General features: G+C 45.2%; 1 protein-coding gene across 3 annotated transcripts in view; it reads right to left on the bottom strand.

Moving 5' to 3' along the window:
- RRP41 (3'-5'-exoribonuclease family protein) overlaps window positions 1-26072 on the bottom strand; it is a 68901-nt gene that overhangs the window by 26817 nt on the left and 16012 nt on the right. For 2 of the 3 annotated variants that reach the window (XM_087397599.1, XM_087397600.1), the window contains 7 exons: window positions 21590-21628; window positions 21424-21491; window positions 21217-21295; window positions 21041-21077; window positions 2743-2859; window positions 2498-2583; window positions 1771-1860 (listed from right to left, as the gene is read on the bottom strand). In XM_087397599.1, coding sequence (XP_087253725.1) covers window positions 1771-1860; window positions 2498-2583; window positions 2743-2859; window positions 21041-21077; window positions 21217-21295; window positions 21424-21491; window positions 21590-21628 — 516 coding nt within the window. The remainder of the gene's footprint in view (window positions 1-1770; window positions 1861-2497; window positions 2584-2742; window positions 2860-21040; window positions 21078-21216; window positions 21296-21423; window positions 21492-21589; window positions 21629-26072) is intronic. The other variant, XM_087397601.1, reaches the window with a different exon arrangement.

The following is a 26072-nucleotide window of genomic DNA, read 5'->3' as shown; positions in this document are numbered from 1 at the left end:
GGGCACTCTGGGCGCGTGGGCCCGTGTGCTCGCTCTGGGTTTGGAGGGACGTCTACAGCCAGCTGAGCCCAGGCGAGCTGGCAGCAGCAATAGGTACGACACGTGGGATCCAGGCTCGGCGAGCGGAGATTGATGCTGCCATTCCTATAGGTTGGAGGATTCCCATGATCACCAGACAGCTATTCCCAGGAGATGAGAGGTGGCTAGGGCAGTTCACACCCCGTGGCATTCCTTTGGTGGTTGCAGGCCTTTTCTCGGACTCCTCGATCCACTTCTTCTCCGTCGCCGATGATAGTCACCTCCAGAGCAGAGAGGCCGTGATCGACCCCCAGCTTCCCTGGCAGCGCCTTCGCATCATAGGGCTACAAGGGAAAATGTGGCATATAGACCCCCTGATTATGCAGGACCAAGACTTAAGACTCTGGATATGGGAGGGCCGTTCCTTGACAGAGGTGGAGTGGGACCCAGGGGAGTGGCGCTGGCCACCATTGGAGACCTCAGAGAACCCTACCCCCTTCTTCTCTTACAGTGCGCATACTGGTAGGCGTGCTCTTGGGGCTCTCCAGCGCGGGTTACCCACACAGGCACATAGTTGGTATGCCCAAGGGATATCTGTGGTCTTTCTTCGCACATTCTGGAAGACTCTTTGGGCAAGCTGGCGGCCGAGCAAGATCTCTTACTTTCTTTGGATGGTGGCACACAAGGGGCTACCAGTTGGCAGCTGGCTGATGCAGATGGGGCAGGAGGGGCACTGCCAGATGTGTTTTCAGGAGGAGTCGTCCCTGAAGCACTGCCTTTGGAGCTGCTTGCATGCTCAAACAGTTTGGAAGGGAGTAATGGGGATCTTAGCGAGGGCTGCACCCGAGCTAGGACCGGTCACTTGGGGAGCCGTTTGCTGGTGCAGCACCGAGATGGGACATCACTTGGCTTATGAGTTCTCTAGGCAGGATCCAATCTTCTTCATCACGCACGCCACTTGGGCATACATGGACAGCTTCCCTTGGCATCTGACAGAGACAGATGCAGGAGCGATGACTCGGCACCCAGTTTGGGAGATCATAGGAAGCATTGCAGGCTGGCATATCTGGACTTCCAGATGCGCGCAGACCTTAGGAGATCAGGCTTCTTCTGCTACCCAGACCCTAGCAGACATTTGGAGCACGATCATTCACACGCTCAAGGGTCAATGGGATCAGATTCAGGGGGAGTCTCGGGCAAGGAAGGAGAAGAGACGGCGCTTCCTTCACGACTGGGACCACCGAGAGCTGTTCTTCCAGCACTCTGCTCAGAGTCTTCAGTGGCATTACTCCCCCCCACCGTGGCTGTTTGTCCACTCTCCGATGATTATGCCCTGAGAGGCTTGTAATTAGTATTTTGGCTCCTCGGGCTGTATCCATTTTGTGATTGCAGCCCGCTGGCCTTTAGGCCCTCTTGTACTCTCGTTTTCAAGTAATATAACTAGCACTACTTTTTGCGCCAAAAAAAAATAATATTGGTGCACACATCACGTTTTGAACCACTATGTGCAGGTATCAACGAATTGTCAGTGTGCACACACTAAAGAATCTAATCAATTTAGGCATATCTATGGACATAGAGAGATTCAATACACATCTAGCTTGCTGTGAATCTGACATCATCATACTGAATCATGCAATACAGATTAACCAGCACACAAGATACTAAATCAGAAAGATACATTTACATTGCAGAGATGCGGCACAACAAGAATGCTATTACTATACATTGAAACATTTACAAAGCACTTACTTCTCGCATATAGTTGGCCACGGCTTTGCAGCCTTTTGCCGCCAGATCAAAAACTTTTTCAAACATCTCCATTGGAAGTTTTGAGTCCATCTGTCTCATTTGCATAATTCAAAGTCACAAAACTTATGAAAAGAATATATAGATACAGCCCATGGAAATATTATAGCAAGAGTGTCAACAGATATTTTGAGACTGGTTGTCACTTAGGTACTGAAAACCTTGGAATTTATCAAATTGTCAATGGAGGACACATAAAGAGTTTTAGTTAAATGATCAACTCCAGTGCCGGAAATAAAAATGAATTGTTCATCCCTTACAACATATTGCTTACTCATACACGACAAACTTATACCCTTGCACACAGCTCTATACAAATGCTTCAACACACACTTTAACATGGGGGCTCATAATTTGAAATGTTAGACCCAGTACTTAATTGACACAACCATGGCTTCCAAAACACAGCCACGTGTTCATGTTAAAAGAGACGGCATCCTCACACCCCCGCCCACCATGGCATACTCACGATTTGTCATAAAATTGAAGAACAATGCAATGCACCACAAAGTAAATTCAAATTTACATTACCACCCAGTGAAATTTTAAGGGCGAGTTCAGAATGAAAAAACATCCCAAATGGGGAAAAAATCAAGGCAAAAAATCATTCTTTTATATAATACTTCATACAGTAGAAGTGTCTGTGGCAGCAACAAGGAAATGACCTCACCTGCAACAGGCTTATTTTGTCAATTTTGGGAAGCAACCCAACAGTAACATCTGGACCACCACCACTGTCCTCCACGTAGTTTAAGTCTGTTGTATTGCATAACACCAGTCAGGAGCCTCCATCCACATCTATCTCTCCCACCCACACCAACAAAACAATTTGTGTTTTATGCAACAAAAGGAAAAACAGTCTATGCGCCCTCCAAAAATTTAAAGAAACACCAAACTCATTCCATGTGGACTTACCAAGCAATGGACTATTGTTCAAGTAGCCCGATGCACAAGCTGCCACCATGTCATGCATTGGGATCCCAGCATCTGCCAATGCTAGCGAGGCCGCATTGATGCAAGCACAACGAGTTCCTGAAATTAATGCCATCACAGAGCAATAGATAAGACCTCCCTGAAGTGAGACAACTGTGTTCAAGGACAGAATGCAAGATTTATAAAGAAACCAAGTTGCACTCCATCCTACCAAAGTAATATATGCTGTAATGCTTGAACTCCAGATATTATAAAGAAGGATGCATGAAAGGTCAGTACTTCGATTGCACCTGCATCTCATGAGGATGCATTTTATGAGTCATCTGGGAGTTCCAGTAGCAGTGAGGGGAGGCTGATGAGGACACGGATGCGGTTGAGGAGCAGGATGCTGACATTAATGATGAGGCTTGACTTTTGATTTGTGACTTCGTCACTTATTATTTATAGGAGGATTCAGGATGTTTGGATTCCATTTGTAGTTTGACCTTTTTACCTTCATGGTCCATGGAGGTCTTGGGAGGATCATTGATGAATCTAGTTTTTTTAATGATCAGTATGATCAGGATTCAGTATGTATGATCTCATTGAGTACTCTAGTATGTATGATCATTGATGACTCTAGCTTTTTGTATGATCAAGATTCAGTATGTATGGTGCTCATACTTGATATGTATGTTTTCTGTTCACTTACAATCTTTATATGCACGTTTTTGTATATGGCATGATGCATACCCTAGGTATAAATGCACATATTTTCACATTCCGAATGAAACCCGTTTCATTCATTTTACGAAACCCGTTTGAAACCTCCCGATTCAGAAACTCCTGGCAACTATGCCCTTTACAATTTTATTCGACTACACATGAGTGTGGGGGCACTATTCCCAACATCCCCTTATAGTCCCTGGCTAACATCAAGATCTGCAAGTAACTTGCAACACTGGTTGTGAAGGCTGCCTTGTATCTAGCTTCACATCTCGTAGTAGCAATGTAGGCTTCTTCTTGCTGAACCAAGAAATGCATGAAGAGCCAAGCATGAAATAGTTGCCATTGTGAGACACACACGTGTTGTAACAACCAGCCCAATCACTGTCCGTGAAACAAGCATAACCAGTGAAGACTCATCATATAATAGTTCCAAACGCTGCATGCCTTTCAAGTATCGAAAGATACGTTTCACTGCTGCCTACCAATGTTGTGTACTGGGCTTGTGCATAAACCTGCTTAACTGAGACATTGCATACTACAAATCAGGCCTGGTGTGACATAAATAGATAAGGCGGCCCACAGCCTACTACTAAAGGGTAGCATCAAATGGGTCACTCCCATCCTCAAAGGAGAAATGCAAACCAGGCCACAATGGTTGTAGAAACCTGCTTCCAATCCTCAAACAGGAAGCGATGGAAGAGCTGTCTAATGTACTTGGATTGGCTCATAATTATATACCCCTCAATACTAGCAAACTGGATGCCAAGATGGTAATGTAGCCTGCCCATCTCTGTCATGGCATATGATTTCTGCAAATCAGCTTTGAGAGCTGTAATTTGCTAAGTATCTGGCTCAATAATAAACATGTCATCCATATATAGAATTTAAATCAGAAAATCTGATCCACTCTTTCGGATATAAAGAGTGGCCACTATGGGGCTGTTCTGAAATCCAACAAATAACAAATGTGAATGTATTTTGGCATACCATGCCCGGGTGCCTACTTCAATTAGGGTGCCAGCAAACCTTATTTTCAGAACCTTCAACTTCAAAAACTAGAGGTTAGCTGTGTTGGAGTTTAGCTATTCACCTCCCCGTTTGTAAGCCTCCATATGAGGAGAGCATGGGCGAGGTGGACCATGTTAGGATGGGGCTGCCACATGGGCAGCACATTGGCTGCTATGTGGGCAGCATACAAGCAAAGAAAATGCAAGAAAATGGGCTGCTACATGGGCAGCACATAGGAGCATACCTAGATGCTTTTGGAGGCTGCAGGGCAAGAGCCTGGAACAGATCCAAGGGGTAGAGGAAAGCTCAGCATAGGTGATTACATCAGCAATAGTTCAGAGCAGAACTGCGCAGGTCTGTTGATGGCAGGAACCTACAGGAACATTCTGCGCAGGTGGCGCTTGCTGTAGAATCTGTACAGAAGGCTGCAGCATGCAGGAGCAGACCTAGGACAGGCGCCGTACAAGGAGGGACAGATGCTGCAGGACGGTACAGTAGTTCTGGGCTAGGCCTAGGCCAGTGGCAGCCAGCCACATGGGCAGGCAGGGCCAGCGAACGCTGGTCAGGATCAAACCAACCAAGTCACTTAGAGCAAACTGAGGCTACTGGTCCACCAATTTTGGGGGCTCTAGGCCCTTATAAAAGGAGCCCTTCTAGGGGGGCATAACTCACTCACCTTGGACCAGTTTTGGAGCAGATTGGTACTGCTTGGAGCCTGCCTCAACATCCTTTGAAGAAGCACAAAGGTGCAGCAAGGGACGTGGCTACTGCAAGGTTCAAAGAGCTTGGAGGTCTACATCTTTTGGCTGTCATCCAGGACAGCAAAGAGAACAGGAGTCCGCTTGGGCCTCATCATTGGCTGCACATCAGAGCAGCAAGGAGGTCAAGAGTTCACACCATTCACTTCCTTGTGTTTTGGTTGTCTGGAAGGATCAGCCTGAAGGTGTGTTTGTGGGACACAACAACGAGGACCACCTAAACTCAGAGGAAGCACGTACGCCGAGTGTTTTGAGAGTGCCACAGAGGTCAACCAATTGTTCTGTTTATGTATAGGGGTGCACATCTAGATAGCACTCTGCTACTAGAAGGTGTCAATGGGCATATTGTGCCAATGTGGATGGAAATATAAGTTTTATTGGTTCTACATCTCTCCTGTGCATTGCTCATTTACTTCTTGCACTCATCTGCACTAAGTACACATAAGGAAAGAAGTTTTGGATTCCACATATCTAACATCACTATGTGAGTTCCTGAGCTCTATAAGTCTTCTGTTGTGTATACCCTCTGTTTTCTAACACGCTGACATAGACCTCTTCAAGTAGATTACCATGAAGGAAAGTTGTCTTTATGTCAAGCTAATGAATCTCCCAATGCTTATGTGATGCCATGGCAATGACACAACGAATGATCATACTGTGTGAATTCGGAGCAAAGGTCTCCTCAAATTCAATGGCGTGTTACTGTGCATAGCCTTTTGCAACAAGGCAAGCTTTGTAGTGGTCTACGCTGACATCAGCTTTCCGCTTCACTTTGTAAACCCACTTAGTGCCAACGGCATGCTTGCCTAACTGGCAAGTCACACACCTCCCGTGTGCCATTTTCATGAATGGAATCCAGTTCAACTCTCATGGCATCCATCCATCCCTGCTATCAAATACATCCTTATGGCATAAGGGTTCTTCATTGCAAGCAATAGCGTCAAATAGCCTTTGACTACTAGAAGTATTATTGGAAGAGTTCATATGTGGTAAACAAGGCGAGTCTCTTCTTGCAGTCAGCAGCGAAAGGTTGAGTTGTAGTATAGTGTCTATCACCAAGCTGTAAATATCCTAAAGTCAAAGAATTAGGATAAAGTCAAAGTATTGAGTTGACCATTTATTTGATCATAATTAAAGAGTTTTCCATTTGTGTTAATTATGGTCAAAGAGTTCCTTTAATGGTCAAAGAGACTTGACTCTAGTAAAGTAAGCCTGATTTCTGTCAAGGAGACTTGGTTTATTACCAAGAGGGTTAATTGTGGTTAACCAGAGAATCACAAAGCTGACTACGGTTAGAGAGTGTTGACTTCGATCAACGAGACTTGGCATGCGCCAAGAGGATTCACTACAGTTAATCGATTTGTGCCAACTTCAGTTGGAGAGACTTGGCCATAATTAAGGCACCTCGACCGTTGGTCAAAGCCCCCTTAATTATGATCAACAACGTTGACTCCGGTCAACCATAGAATATATATATATATATATTTGTTATGTGCGCACATGTGTTCAGTGGGGACGCCCACAATGACTAAAATTAGTCTGGAGATTATTTGCATGCAAAAGCGCTAACCATTAATGGGTGCCATGGTTATGCGCTTTAGTTATTTATTGCACGTATCAAGTGGGGTTGAAAGCCTAAGCGCTATGGAGCCCAACAAGCATCTAGGAGGTTGTTCACGTGACCAAGTGCTTCGAAAACTTCAGAGTTGCCCCTATTGGCATGTCATTAGAAAGTAGTTCAAAATTTGACACTTGTCATGTTGCCAAAGAAATGAGCCATGAGCTCTTTGTAAAACAGATTTTTCATGTACGTCTTGGTAATCTCAGCCTGCAAGCTGAAACTCGTACTCAGTTTTCTCTCAAGTAATAAAAAAACCTTCGGGGGGTCCAGCCCGATAGTTTTGTCCTGGGCCTAGCTGTTTGCAGAGAGAGGAAGCGAATTCGGGAGAGTAATCGTTCTTTGAATGAGCACTGAGTTGCGTAGGCTAAGGTTTCATTGATATCAGAGCCCAGGCACAAAGTCTTCTCAGACTGTGATTTAAGCGTTAAAGGAGAGTCGAATATGCTGCAACGTTTGTTCATGGCAATACACTATGTAGCCGTCGTGTGCCCAAAGGAATATCCAAATGGACCGGTGAAGTGAAGCCACCTAACAAAGTCAAGGTCCAAAGGCACATGCCTTGAAAGAGAGCCATGGACAAATCGGTTAGTTATCTCCGAGGTACCGTCTGAAAATCCTTGACGCATCATGAGCAGTCACGAGTTCCTGCCAGCAAGTATTGACGAACGGCGCCGACGGACGATGAGCTGAGAAAGAAATCTGTCAATTACTTTCATTGAGGGCTCACCCGAGTTCTATTGTTTCATAAATGCTACGTGAATTGTGAAGGAAATCATGGGCTTGTTTTCTGTCCATAGTGTGGATGATGAAGACGCCAAGCCTTCACCAATGATGGGTATCGTCGAAGTGCAAGCTCTGCAAATTGATTGCGTGGGCGAAAACAGCATAGGCATGGCGATGCGCGACATCAAGAAATTCCTGGCAGGAGTTTGTTTGACGTACGTCAACGAATAGGAATTTTCACAGGGATGCCTATGCTCAAGTAGAGTTTCGTCAGGAAGTCAATAGTCAGGCGCAGGAATTCGACGATAGTGATCTCTCCGCGCAGAGACTGCCTTCACGCGTGGTAATACCTTCACGCAGGCACACGTTGAGAGGCGACGCAGGGCCTCTGTTGCCAGACAATGAAGTTGACGTGGCATAATACGTGGCAAATGACTTGGCACAGGTGACATGGCACATCCAGTTGAGCACTGACGTGGCAAGCAGAGCCAGCAGAGCTGCCGTGGCTCTTAACGTGGCAGGCAACTAGACTGCTGAGGTGGTAAACCAAAGGTTAAGTTGACCTTGGTTAGTTGACTCTGGTCAGAGAACCAAACAGTTGGCATAACTAAATTTTGAGGATAGCTAACCAAACCAAACATGGTTAGTTTAACCGCACATGGTTAGTTTGACCAGTTGAGAGTCAACCAGACCAGGCCTAGCTAGTCTGGTTAGTGTAACCAGCCGGTTACTCATCTAGTTACTATTTCCACAAAAAAAAAGAGGGGAAACTTCTGTCAGTTTTCTTTGTCTGTCAGAGACATTCTATACTGCCAAAAAATCAGCAGAAACACAGCAAAAATCAGAGATTTGCAGAAAAAGAATATGCATGTCTTTGAGCAGTGAAAAACGGGAAAACAGATGTATTTTGAATGTCATTTGCAGTAGCCAAAAAAGGGGCACACAGCTTTGAGTTCATGCCTTGAGTTGATAGCCTGTACTGGCACAAGTTGTGGGTGCAATACACCTCTTGTTGAGGTATTTTCTCTTTGAAAAACAAAGGCTGAGTGCATCAGTTGCATAGACCGTGTGTGTGAGAGTTTGCAGATCTCAGACAAGTTGCAGAGATGGCTTCACAGCAACATGCCTAGTCATCCCATGAGGGAATGGCAGAGTCTAATCAGGTACAATAGGCAGAGGCTATGCAGATAAATAAAGAGAATGCCTACAGAGAGCTTATTTCTCAGTTGAGAGAGGCAACAAGCGACCCCTTGTTTCGCTTGATGGTACAAACTCTTTTTGAGGAAAAGCCAAAGAAGCCTCCCTCAGGAGGAGATCAGGAAGAAGTGATGGGCAAAAAGAGATCTTTGAGTTCTACTCCTCTTTCCACAGATGACACATTTGGGAAAGAGTAAGAAGTCTCACCATAAGGACAACAAAAAGAGGAAAACAGCAGGTCCTCTTCCCAAGAAGAAAAAGGCGAAGCATCATCACAGTTCGTCTAGTTCGTCTTCTTCTTCTTCTAGCTCTACCTTTTCATCCTCAACATCATCTTCTTCTTCTGGATCTTCACAGCCAAAGCATGAGAAGAAGAAGAAGAAGAAGTCCGGCAAGAAGGTAGAGACTAAAGAGTTCAAAGATGGTGGGAAGTCAGTGAGATTTGCCACTTACAATGGCCAGTATGGCCAAGCTGAAAAGGCAATGCAGTTCATAAGGCAATTTGATGTTGCCTTCAGCCTGGAAAATTTCAGTGAGTCCTCAAAGCTTCATATGGTTGGTTTGCACTTGATTGGTATAGCCAGTGCATGGTGGATAGCTAAACCAGCTAATTATACCTTTGTAAGACTAGAATAAGTCCAATCATACAGCTAAAATAGCTAATTATGTAGCTCCCAGGAAATGAAAGGACTTCAAGAAAGCTTTCTATAAACAGTTTATTCCCAAACAGTTTCGGGATCATGTCCTCCTTGGTTAGGAGAGTATACATATGGAAGCACAAGATACAGTTGAGTCTTACAACCAGAAATTTTAGGACTCATACTTGCAAGTTTCACCTTTCATGACAAGACTCAGCTCGGGAGGTACCGGGTAGGACTCACTCCAAAGATACAGGCCCAAGTGAACTCTAAAGATATTAAAGAAATTTCAGATCTTATGCACTCAGCCAATGTGGCTAGTCTCCTGTACATGCAAGATCCTACTAGTGGGCCTTCACTACAGGTAGGGATACCGGGGAATAAAAAGCCAGTGATCCCCAAGTTTGAAACAAAAGAGTTTCCCAAGGCTCAGAAGAAGGGATTTCAGCCTCAGAAGCCGAGGGGAAACCAGGTACAAAGGCCCTATAAGGGAAGACCACAATTTACCCCTGAACAAATTGAAACTTTCAGGAAAGAGGGTAAATGCTTTAGATGCGGCAAAGAGGGGCATGTGGCTGCCTAGTGCCCTAAAAAGCCTTCAACTCCGAAGGGAAAAGAGGCAGAGAAGCCACGGGGACCGCACAAGCCAATGGCAAGAGGAATTCCTGACATACTGGGCCATGTTTCAAACCCAGAGGAACGAGAATTGCTGCTATCATGGGGCAAAGTCAAAGACCAACAAGCGCTGATTTTATTTGATACAGGGGCTACCGACAATTTTATATTAGAGGATTTAGCCCTGAGACTGGGAATAAAGACAGAGGAGTTGGACAGGGCTCTTGATGCTGACCAAATGTTCTATGGGAACCCTCCTTGATAGGGAAGCTCCGTCTTCATGTATAGAGTTATGTGGATCAGGAAGACTTCTTCATTTCTCCACTGAAACATCATGATGTAGTCTTGGGTATGCCTTGGTTTCATCGCAAGGCAGTGAAGTTGACTCTTCCTGAGAGAATGCTGGAGTTTGTACATAGGGGCAAAGTACATCGTGTGGTTGCTAGGAATAGAGGGGAAAGAATTCCCGCTGTATCAAATAGTTCTATTGGAAAAGAAATAAAGTCTACAGTTTCAGCTTGCATGGTTTTTGTAAAAGAGAGAGATGTTGAAATGCATGCTGAAATAAGTGAGGCACATCAGGAAGACTTCTTCACTTCTCCACTGAAACATCATGATGTAGTCTTGGGTATGCCTTGGTTTCATCGCAAGGCAGTGAAGTTGACTCTTCCTGAGAGAGAGTTGGAGTTTGTACATAGGGGCAAAGTACATCGTGTGGTTGCTAGGAATAGAGGGGAAACAATTCCCATTGTATCAAATAGTTCTATTGGAAAAGAAATAAAGTCTACAGTTTCAGCTTACATGGTTTTTGTAAAAGAGAGAGATGTTGAAATGCATGCTGAAATAAGTGAGGCAGATCAAAATAAATTTCAGTTTCTTGAAATTTTTTAAGATTGCTTTTCTGACGCTTTGCCAGGGGAGTTACCCCCTGAGAGACCGGAAGATCATGGCATAGATCTCATTCTTGGCAGCGAGCCCAATAGGCCCCCATACAGAGTTAGTGCAACTCACCGAGAGAAGATTATGACTCAAGTGCACGACTTGTTGTCGAAGGGGCTGATTTAGCCCAGTTCTTCTCCTTTTTGCTCCCCTGTACTACTGTTATAGAAGAAAGATGGTTCATTTCATATGTGCCTCGATTATCGTGCTCTTAATAAAATGACCATCAAGAATAGATTCCCTATTCTGCGCATTGATGATGTGCTGGATTAGTTGAATGGGGCTTCAGTTTTCAGCAAGATAGACTTAAAAAGAGTAGCTATCACCAAGTGACGATACAGCCTCAGGATGTGCATAAGACAGCGTTCCGCACTACTTTTGGGTAGTATGAATATCTGGTGATGCCTTTTGGATTGACTAATGCCCCAACTACTTTCAATAGTATGATGGATCGCATCTTCCGACCCTACAAACAGTTCACTGGTACCTTCTTCGATGACATAATTATCTTTTCTAAGTCCAAAGAAGAGCATAAGGAACATCTTGCCACAGTGTTTCAAGAGCTGAGAAATCACCAGCTCTATGCAAACATCAAGAAAAGTGAATCCTTCCTGAAGGAGATCCATTACTTGGGGCATATAATATCCAAAGAAGGGATACCGATGGATCCGGCAAAGATCCAAGCCATTTAGGAATGGCCAGAGCTGAAAATTGTGCATGAAGTCCGAAGTTTTCTAGGCCTATGTTCTTACTACATAAGATTTATTAGGCATTTTGCGGATATAGCCGCTCCACTCCACAATCTTACTAAGAAAAATGCAGCTTTCAGATGGGGAATTCCTTAAAAGACAGCCTTCACACTCAAAGAGAGGCTGACCACAGAGCCAATCTTAATAGTTCCAGATTTGTATCAGTCATTCGAGGTGGATTGTGATGCTTGTGGGGAATGTGTTGGGGCTGCATTGCATCAGAATGGTCATGTAGTGGCCTATGAGAGCAGGAGACTCCGGGATGCAGAGAAATATCTGGGAATCTATGAGAAAGAGTAGCTGGCTGTAATTCATGCCATCCATACATGGAAGCATTATCTTTTGGGTGTAAATTTTACTGTTAAAACAGATCACCAAAGTTTGAGATACTTTCTAACTCAAACAAAGCTCTCCGAGAAGCATATGAAATGGGCAAATATGCTGTCAATGTACAATTTTCATATTGTCCATACTCCAAGAATTCGGAAAAAGTGGCAGATGCCTTATCCTGAAGACCCCAGGTCAACAATGTGACTATTGCTTATCATGAGAACCTAGAAGATATGAGGGAGCAATATGCTAATGATGCAAATTTTTAGTGAGATTTTACAGCAAATGCAAGAGGGGCAGTCCACCAGCCACTATTTCCTAAAAGATGGGTATCTAATGAAAGATGACTGCTTATGCATCACCCAGGAGATGAGGAAAAAGATTTTGGAAGAATGCCATGCACCTCCCTATGCTGGGCATAGAGGAATTACAACAACAGCTCAAGCACTAGAGAGGTATTTCTTTTGGCCAGGGATGTGGAAAGATATACATCAGTTTGTTACTGAATGCCTTAATGTCAGAAAGTGAAGTATGATAGACGGAGGCCACCTGGCCTACTTATGCCTCTTCCCGTGCCTCACGCACCGTGGGAAAGTATTGCAATGGACTACATTTTTTATTTGCCAAGATCAAAGTTAGGGAATGATGGGATTTGGACTATCATTGATAGATTCAGCAAGCAAGCTCATTTTATTCCGGTTCGCAAAACCATAAAGGCAGATCATATGGCTGAGATTTTCATGGCACAGATCTTTAAGCACCATGGTATGCCTAAGTCCATTGTTAGTGATCGAGATCCCAGAATGACCAGTCTATTCTGGAGAGCTTTATTTGATAATATGAAGACGAATCTGAATTTTTCTTCTTCCTTCCATCCCCAGACAGATGGTCAAAGTGAGGTAGCAAATTCTACAACATTGGATATGCTGAAATGCTACGTGGGTGACCCAGGTTCAAACTGAGAAAAGTACCTACCATTGGTAGAGTTCGCTTACAATAATACAATTCATAGCTCTACAGGGAAAGCCCCCTTTGAGGTCATCTATGGGAAGGTGATTGTGCCACCTATCCTAAGGACCAAAGATGAAATATTTGCAGCTGATCACGTTGTGAGAGACCTCCACACAGGTTTAAGCCAAGGCCGGACAGCAATAGAAAAGTCTCAAGAAAAACATAAAAGAGCTGCAGATAAGCATAGGAGATAGTAAAATCTCAAGGAAGGGGATTGGGTACTTTTGAAGTTCAAGAAATCTAGGCTCCGCAAGTTTAAAGGCAAACAGAAAGTGTATGCAAAGTTATCTCCCAGATATTATGGCCCTTTCAGGGTTACAGAAAATATTAATGAGGTTGCATACAGGTTAGCATTGCCAGAGCATTGGAGGATTCACAATGTTTTCCATGTAAGTCTTCTAAAGAAATTCCAGGGGCTAGAGCCTATAGAGCCAATAGCAGACAATCCACCAGAAGTGGATGAGAACTCGAGGAGGTCCTTCAGCCAGAGCAGATTGTGTATCATACTGTACGCAAAGGCCCTCACGGCAAGGAATTTTACAGATATCTTGTAAAATTCAAGAATTATTCAGCATTGGATGCCAAGTGGATGGATGAAGTCATGTTGTTCGATCATCCACAACTTTTGGATGTTTACAAGGAAGCTTTTTAGTTGAGGTCAATTGAATAGAAGCCGAGGGGATGTCACCAAGCTGTAAATATCCTAAAGTCAAAGTATTGAGTTGACTATTTATTTGATCATAATTAAAGAGTTTTCCATTTGTGTTAATTATGGTCAAAGAGTTCCTTTAATGGTCAAAGAATTGACTATGGTCAAAGATACTTGACTCTGGTCAAGTAAGCCTGATTTCGATAGAGGAGACTTGGTTTATTACCAAGAGGGTTAACTACGGTTAACCAGAGAATCATAGAGCTAACTATGGTCAGAGAGTGTTGACTTTGGTCAACGAGACTGGGCATGCGCCAAGAGGGTTAACGAGTTGTGCCAACTTCGGTTGGAGAGACTTGGCCATAATTAAGGTGCCTTGACCGTTGGTCAAAGCCCCCTTAATTATGATCAAAAGCGTTGACTCCGGTCAACCAGAGAATATATATATATATATTTGTTATGTGTGCACATGTGTTCAGTGGGGACGTCCACAGTGACTAGAATTAGTCTAGAGATTATTTGATTGCAAAAGAGCTAACTTCGAAGACTCCAGAGTTGCCCCTCGTTGCATGTAATTAGAAAGTAGTTCAAAATTTGACACTTGGCATGTTGCCAAAGAAATGACCCATGAGCTCTTTGTAAAACAGGATTTTCATGTACGTCTTGGTAATCTCAGCCTGCAAACTGAAACTCATGTACTCAGTTTTCTCTCAAGTAATAAAAAAACCTTGGGGGGGGTCTAGCCTGACAGTTTTGTCCTGGGCCCTAGCTGTTTGAAGAGAGAGGAAGCGAGTTCGGGAGAGTAATCGTTCTTTGAATGAGCGCTGAGTTGCGTAGGCAGAGGGTTTCAATGTCTTAGTAATTGTGTGGATAGAGAGCTAGGACCCCTTAGGTAGTGTGAGAGAGATGTTGGGCATCTTGGCCATCTATAACAAGACCACAGCGGGCAACCTAGATATATTAGATAGTAGCCAAACATAACCTGCATGGATGTCCATTGTTGCATAGCCCCCAAGCTAACTGTATTGACGGTCTTTTCCCCTCATCCCTCCGTTGACCAGCACTAGGTGCTCGATGCGGTGTGTGTGCCAAGATGCTTTCTTACACTCCTCGTCCTACCTAACATCCTACCACTTCCCCGGTGGTTGTAAGCGAGGACGAAACCATACGGAGACAAGGGAACGAGCATGCATAGTACAGAAGAAGAGACAGAGAGTATAATAGAAAAGAAAACCTCTATTCATCAAAAGAGGGATCATAGCCCGGTACAACAGCCGTGGCTGCACACATTGCTATGTGCAACAATGCTTGCAGCCTCTCTCGCTCACTACGATGCCGGAGATGAAACTGGTTGTGGCACCAACTGATAAGGACCTCGAGACCACCAAGCCAGTAGAAAGTGGCTCCCCGACAAACACTCTAGAGCGCACATACCCACCCACCAAGCAACTCGATGATTAGGGGGCCCAAGGTGGATCAAAGCTGGCTAAGGGACCGGGGAGGGTTCCCAAAGTTCCAAGCAGTCCAAGGGGTCCAAGGCAATCCAAATGGGTACCTCCAAGCTGCCCCCGTTCAAGTTTCAGCTACAAGAGTATCAAACACCCTCAACACAGCCCATAAAGGCACCGGAGCATGGTGGCGTTGGCAATTTATTTTACTTCGACGAGACACAATCAACAAGCAACAAATACAAAAGAATTAGGCCATGCTTAGAGAGGAGGGTGCTTTGGCACTTAGAATCCTTCTCGGACACATTGCCACACACTGGGTACCTCCCCAAGTGCTGAGATGTAATACCAAGAAGGCAGCACGTCAAAGAGCACTTCTTTGGCCTCACTGTCTCGGAGAGTGCTCTTCATGCTCACAATGCAGAGTTGACTACGAAGCTCAAGAAGCTCCGAACTGACCATGCTTCCCTACATGCAGCCCACGATGCTCTCCACCTCCAAAATGAGCAGGCACAAGCCTCCCACACGGCTGCTGAGCAATTCACCCCACATTCAAAGGGAAGTGTATCGATGGTGACTCAAAGGTCATCATGCCATGGTAGATACTCTCATGGTCAATGAGGCAGTGTCCATTATTATAGTCAAAATAAAAAAGAACAAAATATGGGGATTCATCGTGGATGGGGGGTCAAGAGTAAACATCATTTCCGAGACTCCAATGTAGCGGTTGCAACTTGAGTGTGAAGGTATCTCCTTTCCGTGTGTGGATGGCACAATAGAGGCCTGTGGATACCCGAGGCATGCTTTTCAATGTAGTCATTACTATTGGAGAAACCACTACAAAAGATGAGAGACGAGAAGCTTGAGAAACAAAAATCTTCTTCCTCGAGCACTTTTCGAAAGATGTCACAGGGAGAACAAGAATTGGCTAAGTCCAAGATGACAATCAATAGGCTTGGAGCAAAGAATATGGCGCCTGAACCAACACAAGAAGGCAATCTAGACTCGATAATAAGCAAAGGTAAGTCAAAACATGACCATTGTTGAACTTACAAAAATCAAAATATTGTTCACGAATTACAAAGATGGATTTGCTCAGAATTACACCGACTTGCGCAGTGTTCCGTACTAGATTTGTCAGCATTGGAGTCCCCTAGTGCCTGATGAAGAGCCAACCCATCAACAAAGGCAGGTGGGTGATGACCAACTGCTTCAAGCGTGGTTCATCTATGCAATCTATCGGAGCAAATGCCTATTCCCATTTATGTGGTACCCAAGGAAAATGGGAAGCTCCAAGTGTGTGTTGATTACTAAAAACTAAACCCTTAGACCATACCGAACCAATTTCCTATCCCCTTCACCAACACCTTCTAGGACCAGTTAGCAAGCCACGAGATGTACTTGTTCATGGACGGGTATAGTGGCTACAACCAATCTCATTGGCACCAGAAGATCAACAGAAACTTAGTTCATTACCGAGTGGGATGCATATGCATGCAAAGTCATGCCATTTGGCCTGAGAAATGCACCATCAACATTCCAGAGATTCATGGTTGAGACCTTTGGGGAGTATCTAACCAAGTGAAGGAACATGGTGGAGGGAGAGGGACAGAGAGAGAGAGGGTAGGCTAGGGAGAGAGAAGATAATACTTAAATGGAAACATAATGAATGTGAAAGGAAATCGAAAGGAGCAACAGACCAAAATGGAAAGACTCGCATTCATAAGCTTGATGTAAACTCCTTGATGTGTGTTGATGTGACACACAAGTACAATCATATATAGGATAGACACACACTAGAATACCAAAGTGTATATGGGATATCTCCCAATATGACACGTGGCACTCACACATAAGACTCTACTAGAACTCCTAGTAGAACTAAAACACACTCAACTTGACTTCATGTTCTAACACCGAGTTCATTGCAATTTATTTGGATCATTTTTGTGTGTACTCAAGCACCTCGCCTGCCTCCAAAACGTTTTTGCTAAATGCAGGGAGATTGGGATCTTTTTAAGCCGGGCTAATCGTGTCTTCTGTGTCGACATTGGCACTGCTTGGACATGTCATCTCCAAGGAAGGAATTTGGACCGAGCCAACCAAGGTTAAGGCCATAGAGCAAATCACATAACCAAGGAACCTGACACAATTACACTCGTTGACTGGCTCATCAACTTCTATAGAAGGTTTGGCAAATATTTTGCCAAGATTGTTGTGCCACTATATGAGCTTACCAAGAAGGATGTCAAGTTTAATTGGGGCGAGGAGCCGTCTAATGCATGGAAAAGCATCCACAAACTACAACACCCGTTCCACACCAACACACAGTGGGATGTAATTTTTCACGTACATTTGATGCCTCCGGGTATGCAATCGGTATTCTTTTGGCAAAACCAAATGATAGACTAGATTACCCGATATATAACGGCCCCCCGAGGCAATTATAGTACCACTGCAATAGGAAGGCCTCAGAACGATTTATAGTGTCCAAATATTTAGACAATATTTGCTTGGTAACCCGTTTATTTTCTATCTTAATCACCAAGCATTGTTGTATTTAATGAACAAAACAATCATCTAAGGACGACTGGTACAGTGGATGTTATTGTTTGCAGGAGTTCAATTTAAAAATCATCCACAAACTTAGGAAGTCACCTGTTGGAGTAGACTGCCTATTGTGCCTATCCGCACCAGATCAGCACAAGGAGTTCACACCGAGCTACCAAACGCTCAATTGTTTGCAATCAACATCCCTGAAACCAAGTATACAGAGATGCTTCAGTACTTGTCTTAGGCCACCTGTCCCAAGTCAAGCACAAGCAACTAGCAGGAGGTCACTTCAGCTATGAGCTCATGGCACGAAAGTTTTTGAAGCAAAATTTTGGTGGAGCACCCTTTTCCAAGATGTCAATGCTTAGTGCGTCGAGTGTGACATGTGCCAGAGGACAAGCAAGCTACTGCCACAACCTCACATGCCACTCAACCAAAGAGCACCTTGGAAAGCATTCCAATGTTGGGGTCTTGATTTCAATGGACTATTCACAAGCTCAACCTAGTACACTCAAAACACGTACATCCTAGTTGCCACGGATTATGCCACCAAATTGGAAGAAGCAAAGGCAATGTGAGACACCTCAGCTTGGAGCACAGCCAAGTTCATTTACGAGAATATCATCTACAGAATGGTTGCCCTATCAAGTTTGTGAACCAAGGCACGCATTTCATGAACAAGGTTTTCAATTCATGATCATCCACCAAGTGGAGACCACCTATCACCCACGCTACAATGGCCAAGCTGAGTCCACAAATGGTTCTCAACTCCATTCTCACCGAGACAATCAGCGCACATCATCGATGATTGCAATATCAAGCTGTACGCGGCATTATGGGCTTGTAAGACAGCTTAAAAGGTCACAACGAACCTGACTCTGTTTAGAATGGCTTACAAGCTGAAGTAGTGGTGCCTTTGGGATTTCTCGTTCCAAGCCTCCAAGTGGCAGAAGCCATTGACAAATGCAATAACCAACTAGCAGAGTTTGATGAACCGAGCAGCCTGATCTCAACAATCCAATGGCATCAAAAGGCCTAGCATGATGGACACATTGTGAAGAAAAATTTTAAAAAGGAGATGTTTGTTCTCTTAAACAATACCAAGCTTGGATCCGTTAAGCCTAATCTTAAGTTGGGATGGAACTAGCCCTACAAGCTCACAAGGTCTTCACCAATGGCACTGTTCAAGTCATTGACTTGCAAGGTCACGTCATGCCCGAGCTCTTTAATGGTAGCTGAGTTAAACCTTATCACGCAGCCACTTGTCTTACCTTCCCTTTATAGCATACTCATCATCAGGTGCCTTCACACGATCCGGGCACACTAATGCAGACAATCAATGGGTGTCATGATGCACACAACGGCCAATTATTCAAAATTGCACCCTCCCCATGCACCACACCAAATGGCAACACTCCAATTCACAAAAGGTGCTCTTTCATGCAGCATTCTATTGTTTTTCAATTGCATCTACTTTCATTGTTTTCGTTTTCGTAGCGCCTTCATCCGAACTTTGAATCCTTATTCCGCCGTTCAAGCTCCTATGTTGCTCCTTTCTTCTTCCATGGCCACTTCCTCCAAACTAAATCAACTGGTGCCCATTAAGAAACGCCCATACAAACAGATCTCTCTCATCATAGCCCCCCACCCGATCGTCTGGACGCCTATGAGTCAGTCAAAGCACAAATGCAGCTTGGCCGGGCCCCAGCATCCACGTCGGCACAATGTCTAGCCTCCCAATTTTGAAGCCTGGCTAGTCCCTGCCAACCCACAATTTGAGCCTCCTCCACACTTTTCGACCGAGAGGACTCAGTCAATCTTAGAGCCGAGGGGGGATGTTCAACCCGAGTACCCACAACTGCAGAGGTAACCTGGTGTGGCCACAATCACCAAGGCGTGACGAGTTGGCAACTACAACCAAGCGGGAAGATCACGAGCGGGTAGCTGAGCGGTTACGAGATTGCAAAACGCCAAGATGATTTCAGAGTGCCAAGGTGATTGCGGTGCAATCACAAGAAGCAATGATACGCAAGTAAACGAAACCAATGAAGGACCAACACTTCATGAGGCCCAACACCGAACAATAACGGGTGGATGCTGCTATTGTCATTGCCACTCACGCACCAATCACTCAACTTTCACACAGGCTTGCTAGTGACATTGTTTTCTCTAGAGATGAGGCGAGAGTAAGTAGGGAGAGTTAAGCACGTTCACTTCTTACACAGAGTATTGGGGCGAGGCTTCTTTTGATGAATAGAAGCTGGCTTTTCCATTATACTCTCTCTCCTCTCTCTATACTGTGCATTCTCGTTCCGCTGTCTCCATACATTTCTATCCACGCTTACAGCAACCCGGGAAGTAGACGCTCATTTCTCTACAACCAACCAGGGGTAGAATGGTAGGCAAGACAAAGAGTGCAAGAGGGCATCTTGGTAACACCGGGTCCAACACCGAGTGCTGGTCAACCAACTGGTGAGGCAAAGGACCACCAACAAACCCCTTGTGGTTGTGAACAGGGCTTGAAGCACTGAGCCAAGAACAGGACATTACCCTTTTTGGGCTCTTTTGGTTCGACGACATTTGATTGAGTCACGCTCTCTAGATGACGTTCTTGGCTCTCCATATAGACCTACACATGCCTCTATGGACAGATGCTGGCGAGCATATCAGCGTGGCATATTTGGAGATCCAGATGCACAAAGGCTTTGGATGTTTCCCAAGGTCCACCCTGCACACACATTGGCCAACATTTGGCCAGATATGGTACACACCTAGGTCACCATTTGGGGGGTATGCAAGGGTCTTCACACTGCAGCCTCTACCAGGAGGACTATCTTCCTCAAGGAGGCATTTTCAGCCTCAACCTTGTATTTTCTCTAGCTCTCTTAACAAAAGTTTAATTTTTCCTTCTCAGGGAATTTGTTTTCTCTTGCCTCACGTGATGCGCTATTCCATGGAGCTTTGCTCTCGGAGTTGCTTTCATACTAATAGAAGTCTTTTCTTTGGGGGAAAAAAATAAAGCAACCCACAGGGGACAAGTCCGCACCACACCCTTGTGGACAGCTCGGTTGTGTCTCTTTTTCAAGTTTCATCAAAACTTCCTATTTTGTCAACTATACACACACATGCGGGCATGCACCCTTAGGCCCTTAAGTAATGAAGCTTGATAGCATCCCCCTTTATCATGAGGTCTATACACACACATGCGGTCATGCACCTTTGCGTACCATCCTCCTAATTCAAAGATCTTCACAAATCATCCTAATTTCATCCTCACAAGTATTTATTTTGATGTGACAGCATCAAAAAAAGATCTTGTATGGCAATTCTCACCTCCATCAGCTTGAAGAACATGAACAAATATGTCTATCTGCATTACATAACAGTAACAGTACCTAATGAGAATCATGCCTGGCAAAGAATACCATAATGCAACAGCAGACAATTAAAATGTCTCATCATCGAAAACAAAGTATCCTATTCTACAACAAAATTCCAAGGGAAATTACTTGTGAGCGAGGCATTAGATGTAGCAGGATAGCAGCTTCCATCGTCTGGCGTATCACAAGCGAGATTTCTATTGAACGCCTAAGTCATCCAAGCACCAGAATTGAACGTGACGTCAAAAATGATTTCCAGAGGGGAAGTAGCTTTCATAGCATCCTGCAAATAACCACTTCAGCCTCGAACAAGATATTCACAGACAATCCACAAACCTGTCCCCTTTAGGTTTCCTCCTACGGTCACCTGTACTGAAATTTGCCATGCTGTATTCACATCTCACCTGCAAATCCCACTTTTGTAAGTCCAGGTTGTCCACAAACAAAAAATATGCAAAGAAAGTGAAAAAAGTTGCATAGGAATGAAGGATGCATGCTATACCACAGCCTGATCAGGATTTTGCTGACTCTTGTTTTGCACCTATAAAAAATTCAATCCTATGGTCAACACATTTACTGCAACATAAGAAGCATATGCTGTTGTACAAACCCTCTCAATTAATGCATAGAGAAGTAGCTTAAAATCATTAACATTTCGATAGCAAAGGTACTTACCCCAAACCAACTAAAACAGAAAGTCAGAGCTCTCACTAAAATCAAGGAAACCAGGAAGGACACTAAATGGGCAGTTTATGGAGAAGTGAGAGCACTTATCAGACTACAAGCCCGAGCCAAAAGACCCTCAGTCTTAAACCGACATGATGAAGTTTTGTTTCATGTTTTTTTGGCCACACTATGTCAGCAGCAATAGAAAGTGGACATTCAGAGATGCTTCATGCACACATTGTATGGATGTAATCTATTGACTATCTTATTTGTCCCATAGATCATCTTCAGTCTCTCAAGGACATTAATACAACTTTCTTTTTTCTTTCTAATTTAACCATAAATGTTATGCACACTCCCTCTAGCCAACAAAGCATGAACCAGTGGGTTACCAGTAACCAACCACTACTCTGGAAATATCATGGCACGACTCTTCACCTATCTTCCTCCCTGACATTAACTTTGTTTAGATCAGTCACCTCACAATTTTCTTAGCACTGCCCTGCTAGGGGCAGGCTATAGCATCATGAAAGGTAATCTTGGCAAGCAGGCAAATCCATCTCTCTTGCAATGTCATGATAGCAAGTTGCTGGGTTTTACACTGGTCCCCTAGGTGATGGTTGTTTCTCGAACTGTCAGTCACTCATGACCTCCTCGCCATAGCCCTTGTCTAATCACTTCTTACTCCTGCCACTATAAGCAGCCCTAACATTGATGGCTACCAAATCTATGACTCTGGTCACTCCATTGGATCTCACCCTCACTCTCATAGGCTAACCAGTATCCCCATCCTCATTCTCAAAATTTGAGGAGCATAGGTGTGAAAGGTTCCACATAGTTGCCCATTGGCTCTGTGCATCTGGGTTCTCAGCAAGTAGAGGTGTTTGTGGCTGAGTTATGGGTTGATTCCTCTTCCAAACCGATGAATTTTTGGTTGCAGATTTTGTCACGGGGACGTGAAGTTATGAACCGTGACTAACTTTGGCTTAGGGGACTAGCCCAGGGGACACACCACTTCCCAGAAGTCCCTAGGTGCACACACTAGGACTACTTGCTAGGGGCAAGGCAAGGTTTAGAGGGGTCTTAAAGTTAGGCCCAAGGAAACCAATGTTTCATTGGTTAGAAGGGGTTAGGACTTTAATGTGAGGGGCAAACCAATGTTCCATTGGTTTGGGCGAGTTACAGCATTAATGAGGGGCCACGTGGCAATCCCCCATGCATGCATCTCCCCCCTTCATTCCTCTCTCACGAATCTTGAGGCGCCATTAAAGCTTGTACGGGCTTTTTTACGTTGCTGGTTTTCTCTCTCATTTTCACGCATCCCGAGGTCCTCTCTCTCTCTCTCTAAGGCGCTCTCTCTCGCTGGAGCCATCTCCATTGAGAGGAAGGACGCACACTCCTAATTCATGTGGATCCGGATCCGACGCATAGACACCCGTGACCTTTTCATAGCAATATGCTACTTCCCGCCAGACACATCCCACTTCGCCAGAGTGGCACGAGAAGAGGGTGAGACATCACCATATGCACCCTTACATCAGGATATCCCAAACCTTTCAGCCCGCGGGAAAGTTCTCCTTGTTAGGGACTTCAACGCCAGGACGAGTATGCGACAGGCACCACTCCTGGACTTCCGAGACAACTCTATCATGCTACCAAACATGGACCTAGACAGAGCAGGTATGACCAGGACCTCATCGGACCGACACGGGCCTGTTACACCATATGGACACGCGCTCCTTGATTTGGGCAGGATGCATGATCTCATCATCTACAACGGGCTTGACCTATGGCCCTCCTCAAGTGGTTTTACTTGCTTCCCACATGGGGGGGGCACTAGTGTAGTAGATTACATCATGGGATCCCCTACCTTCACTTCATGTATCACCGACTTCACCATAGCACCAATTACTCCAGGAGCTGATCACACATACCTATTCTTCACTATCGCCACCCCACGCTTAGCCACACCACACACACCACATAGGAAGCACGACACCTACCACGACATACACTTTGATACAGCCTCTCACCGGCCTACTCTGGACGCCTAAACAGACTCCTAACCTACATCGATCCCATACCACTCATAGAGGACCGTGCTGCCCTGATTAGTCGCATACTCCACGAGGTTGCCCTCCAAATCTTTCCCACACCACATGGTCCACTAGACCACCACCTCTTGGTTCTGTACCCTGCAACAATCGGTACGATGCGGAGTGCAAGACTTATCGCTGACAGCTCCGACTTAAAACCAGATGTCACCTCCCGAACACACCAGACACGCTACGCAAGTATCGACGTCTCGTACGTCGGAAGAAGCAAGCATTTCTTCGTCAAAATGAGGAGGAGCTGCTGCACATCTTGTACAGCAACAACTCTAAGGATTTTTGGCGGAGATTCCTTGAGCGTAGGTCCCCATCACCCCTCACCGACACGAGAGTCTGGCACACGTATGCACACCATCTATATGATGTCCCACTCCAGACCTCATACACACACCTCGTCCCACCACTTGCACGTTGTTCACCAGAGGGGGAGTCAAGGACGCGACATTGAAACTACACAATGGCCGAGCTAAGGATCACGAGGGGCTATGCATTGAGTTTATCGCATATGGGATCGACACGTTAGCCCCGATCCTAGCAAAGCTATTCAATGACGTTTACCTTGGCTTCCCCCGCACTTGGACACTCAACACCATCACCCCCATCCACAAGGTAGGGGATCCCATGGACCCGAGTAACTACAGGACTATCATGATTGGACATGTGATGTCCAAGATCTATGCAGCTGTATCGGATGCATCGGTCAACCTGTTCGCAGAGATAAGAGGGCTCAGAGCAGAGGGCAGGCCGAGACCATGGGACTATGGATCACATACTCACACTCAGGAGTGTCATTGAGGAGGCCAGATCACGAAAGGAGAGGGTATACTGTTGCTTTGTGGATTTTCGCAAAGCCTTTGACACAGTAACTCGAGCTCGTCTTATCACACACCTACAGACACTGGGATTTGATCAGGAGATCATATGGGCAGTCATGGCACAGTATGAGAGAGTCTCAGGCCAAGTTCGTACAGGCGCAAGTTGGACAAATGAGATCCTGAGTACCATAGGGGTCAAACAGGGTTGTCCCTTATCACCAACCCTATTTGGCCTCTACATCGATGAGCTTGAGACTTTCATGGGGACGTTCGGAGGGACCGGTTGCTCACTTGCCGGGATCATCATCAAGATTCTTCTTTATGCAGATGACGTGGCACTCTTGTCGTCTACACCCGAGGGGCTCCAGCGACACCTAGATGCACTGTAAGCTTTTTGTTTATCCCATGATTTGGAGGTCAACCTTGGCAAGACCAAGGTCATGATCTTTAACACCTCTCGAGCAAACATGCAACGGAAGCAGTTTACTTTTACTTTGGGTGGGTCACCAGTTGAGATCATATCCTTATACACTTACTTGGGGGTCATCTTCTCCGGCCCGATCTTCACAATGAGACCAGCGATGCAGGCCAGACTGAGCAAGGGATACGCCTCACTGACTTGGCTAGAGAGACAGTGCTTTCACTCCCACTTCCAGGACCCTCGGACCAAGGCTCTTCTCTTCAACTCCTTGGTCCGACCAGCCGGTATGTATGGCAACCCTTGTTGGGGGCCTGACATGTCAGAGATAGAGTGGACACGGGTGGAGCGCTTGCAGATCCTCATGCTCTCACGGATGATCTAGGGGAAACCGTCTGTACCACATCACATCATTCAGGCCAAGTTTGGTGCTTCTCCACTCCAGCTAGATGCAGCCTTTCAGACCATCACATATCTACACCGGGTTAGATCATATGGGGACTGCACATCAGGGAGACAGAGGTTGCCATGGTTGGCTCTCGATTCCTCCATGAGTTTGGCAGCAGAGGGAGACGAGTGATGCTGGTATGCACAGACTCACAAATGGTTTGTGAGACTAGGGTTCCACATCGATAGGATACCTCCTTTTCAGTACAGTTTAGATGCCCCTCCGGTACTCCCACCCACCATCCCGATTGAGCCACATACCAACCAGGTCATTCGAGAGGATCTCCTGCAGCTACACACCTTTAGGACCTGGTTGGAGCCAAGGGAGCTTGCAGTGAAGCTGAGTTTCTACAGAGATTACTGTCTTCGCATTTCAGAGGAGGGATTCATCACACCACCGGGGTACACTGAGCTTCATATGCCTCACTCACTACGAATCTCCATCGGACAGTTTCGGGTATCATCACACCGCCTCCGCATAGAGAGCGGCAGAGTAGAGGGGATTCCTAGGGAGCATCACTTATGCAT

The sequence above is a fragment of the Dipteris shenzhenensis genome, chromosome 26 (assembly GCF_047967505.1).
Source record: "Dipteris shenzhenensis isolate YYH24624 ecotype China chromosome 26, Dip_SZ_1.0, whole genome shotgun sequence".
Lineage (NCBI taxonomy): Eukaryota > Viridiplantae > Streptophyta > Polypodiopsida > Gleicheniales > Dipteridaceae > Dipteris > Dipteris shenzhenensis.
The sequence above is the reverse complement of the archived record's forward strand: the minus strand, read 5'-3'. Positions and strand labels throughout refer to the sequence as shown.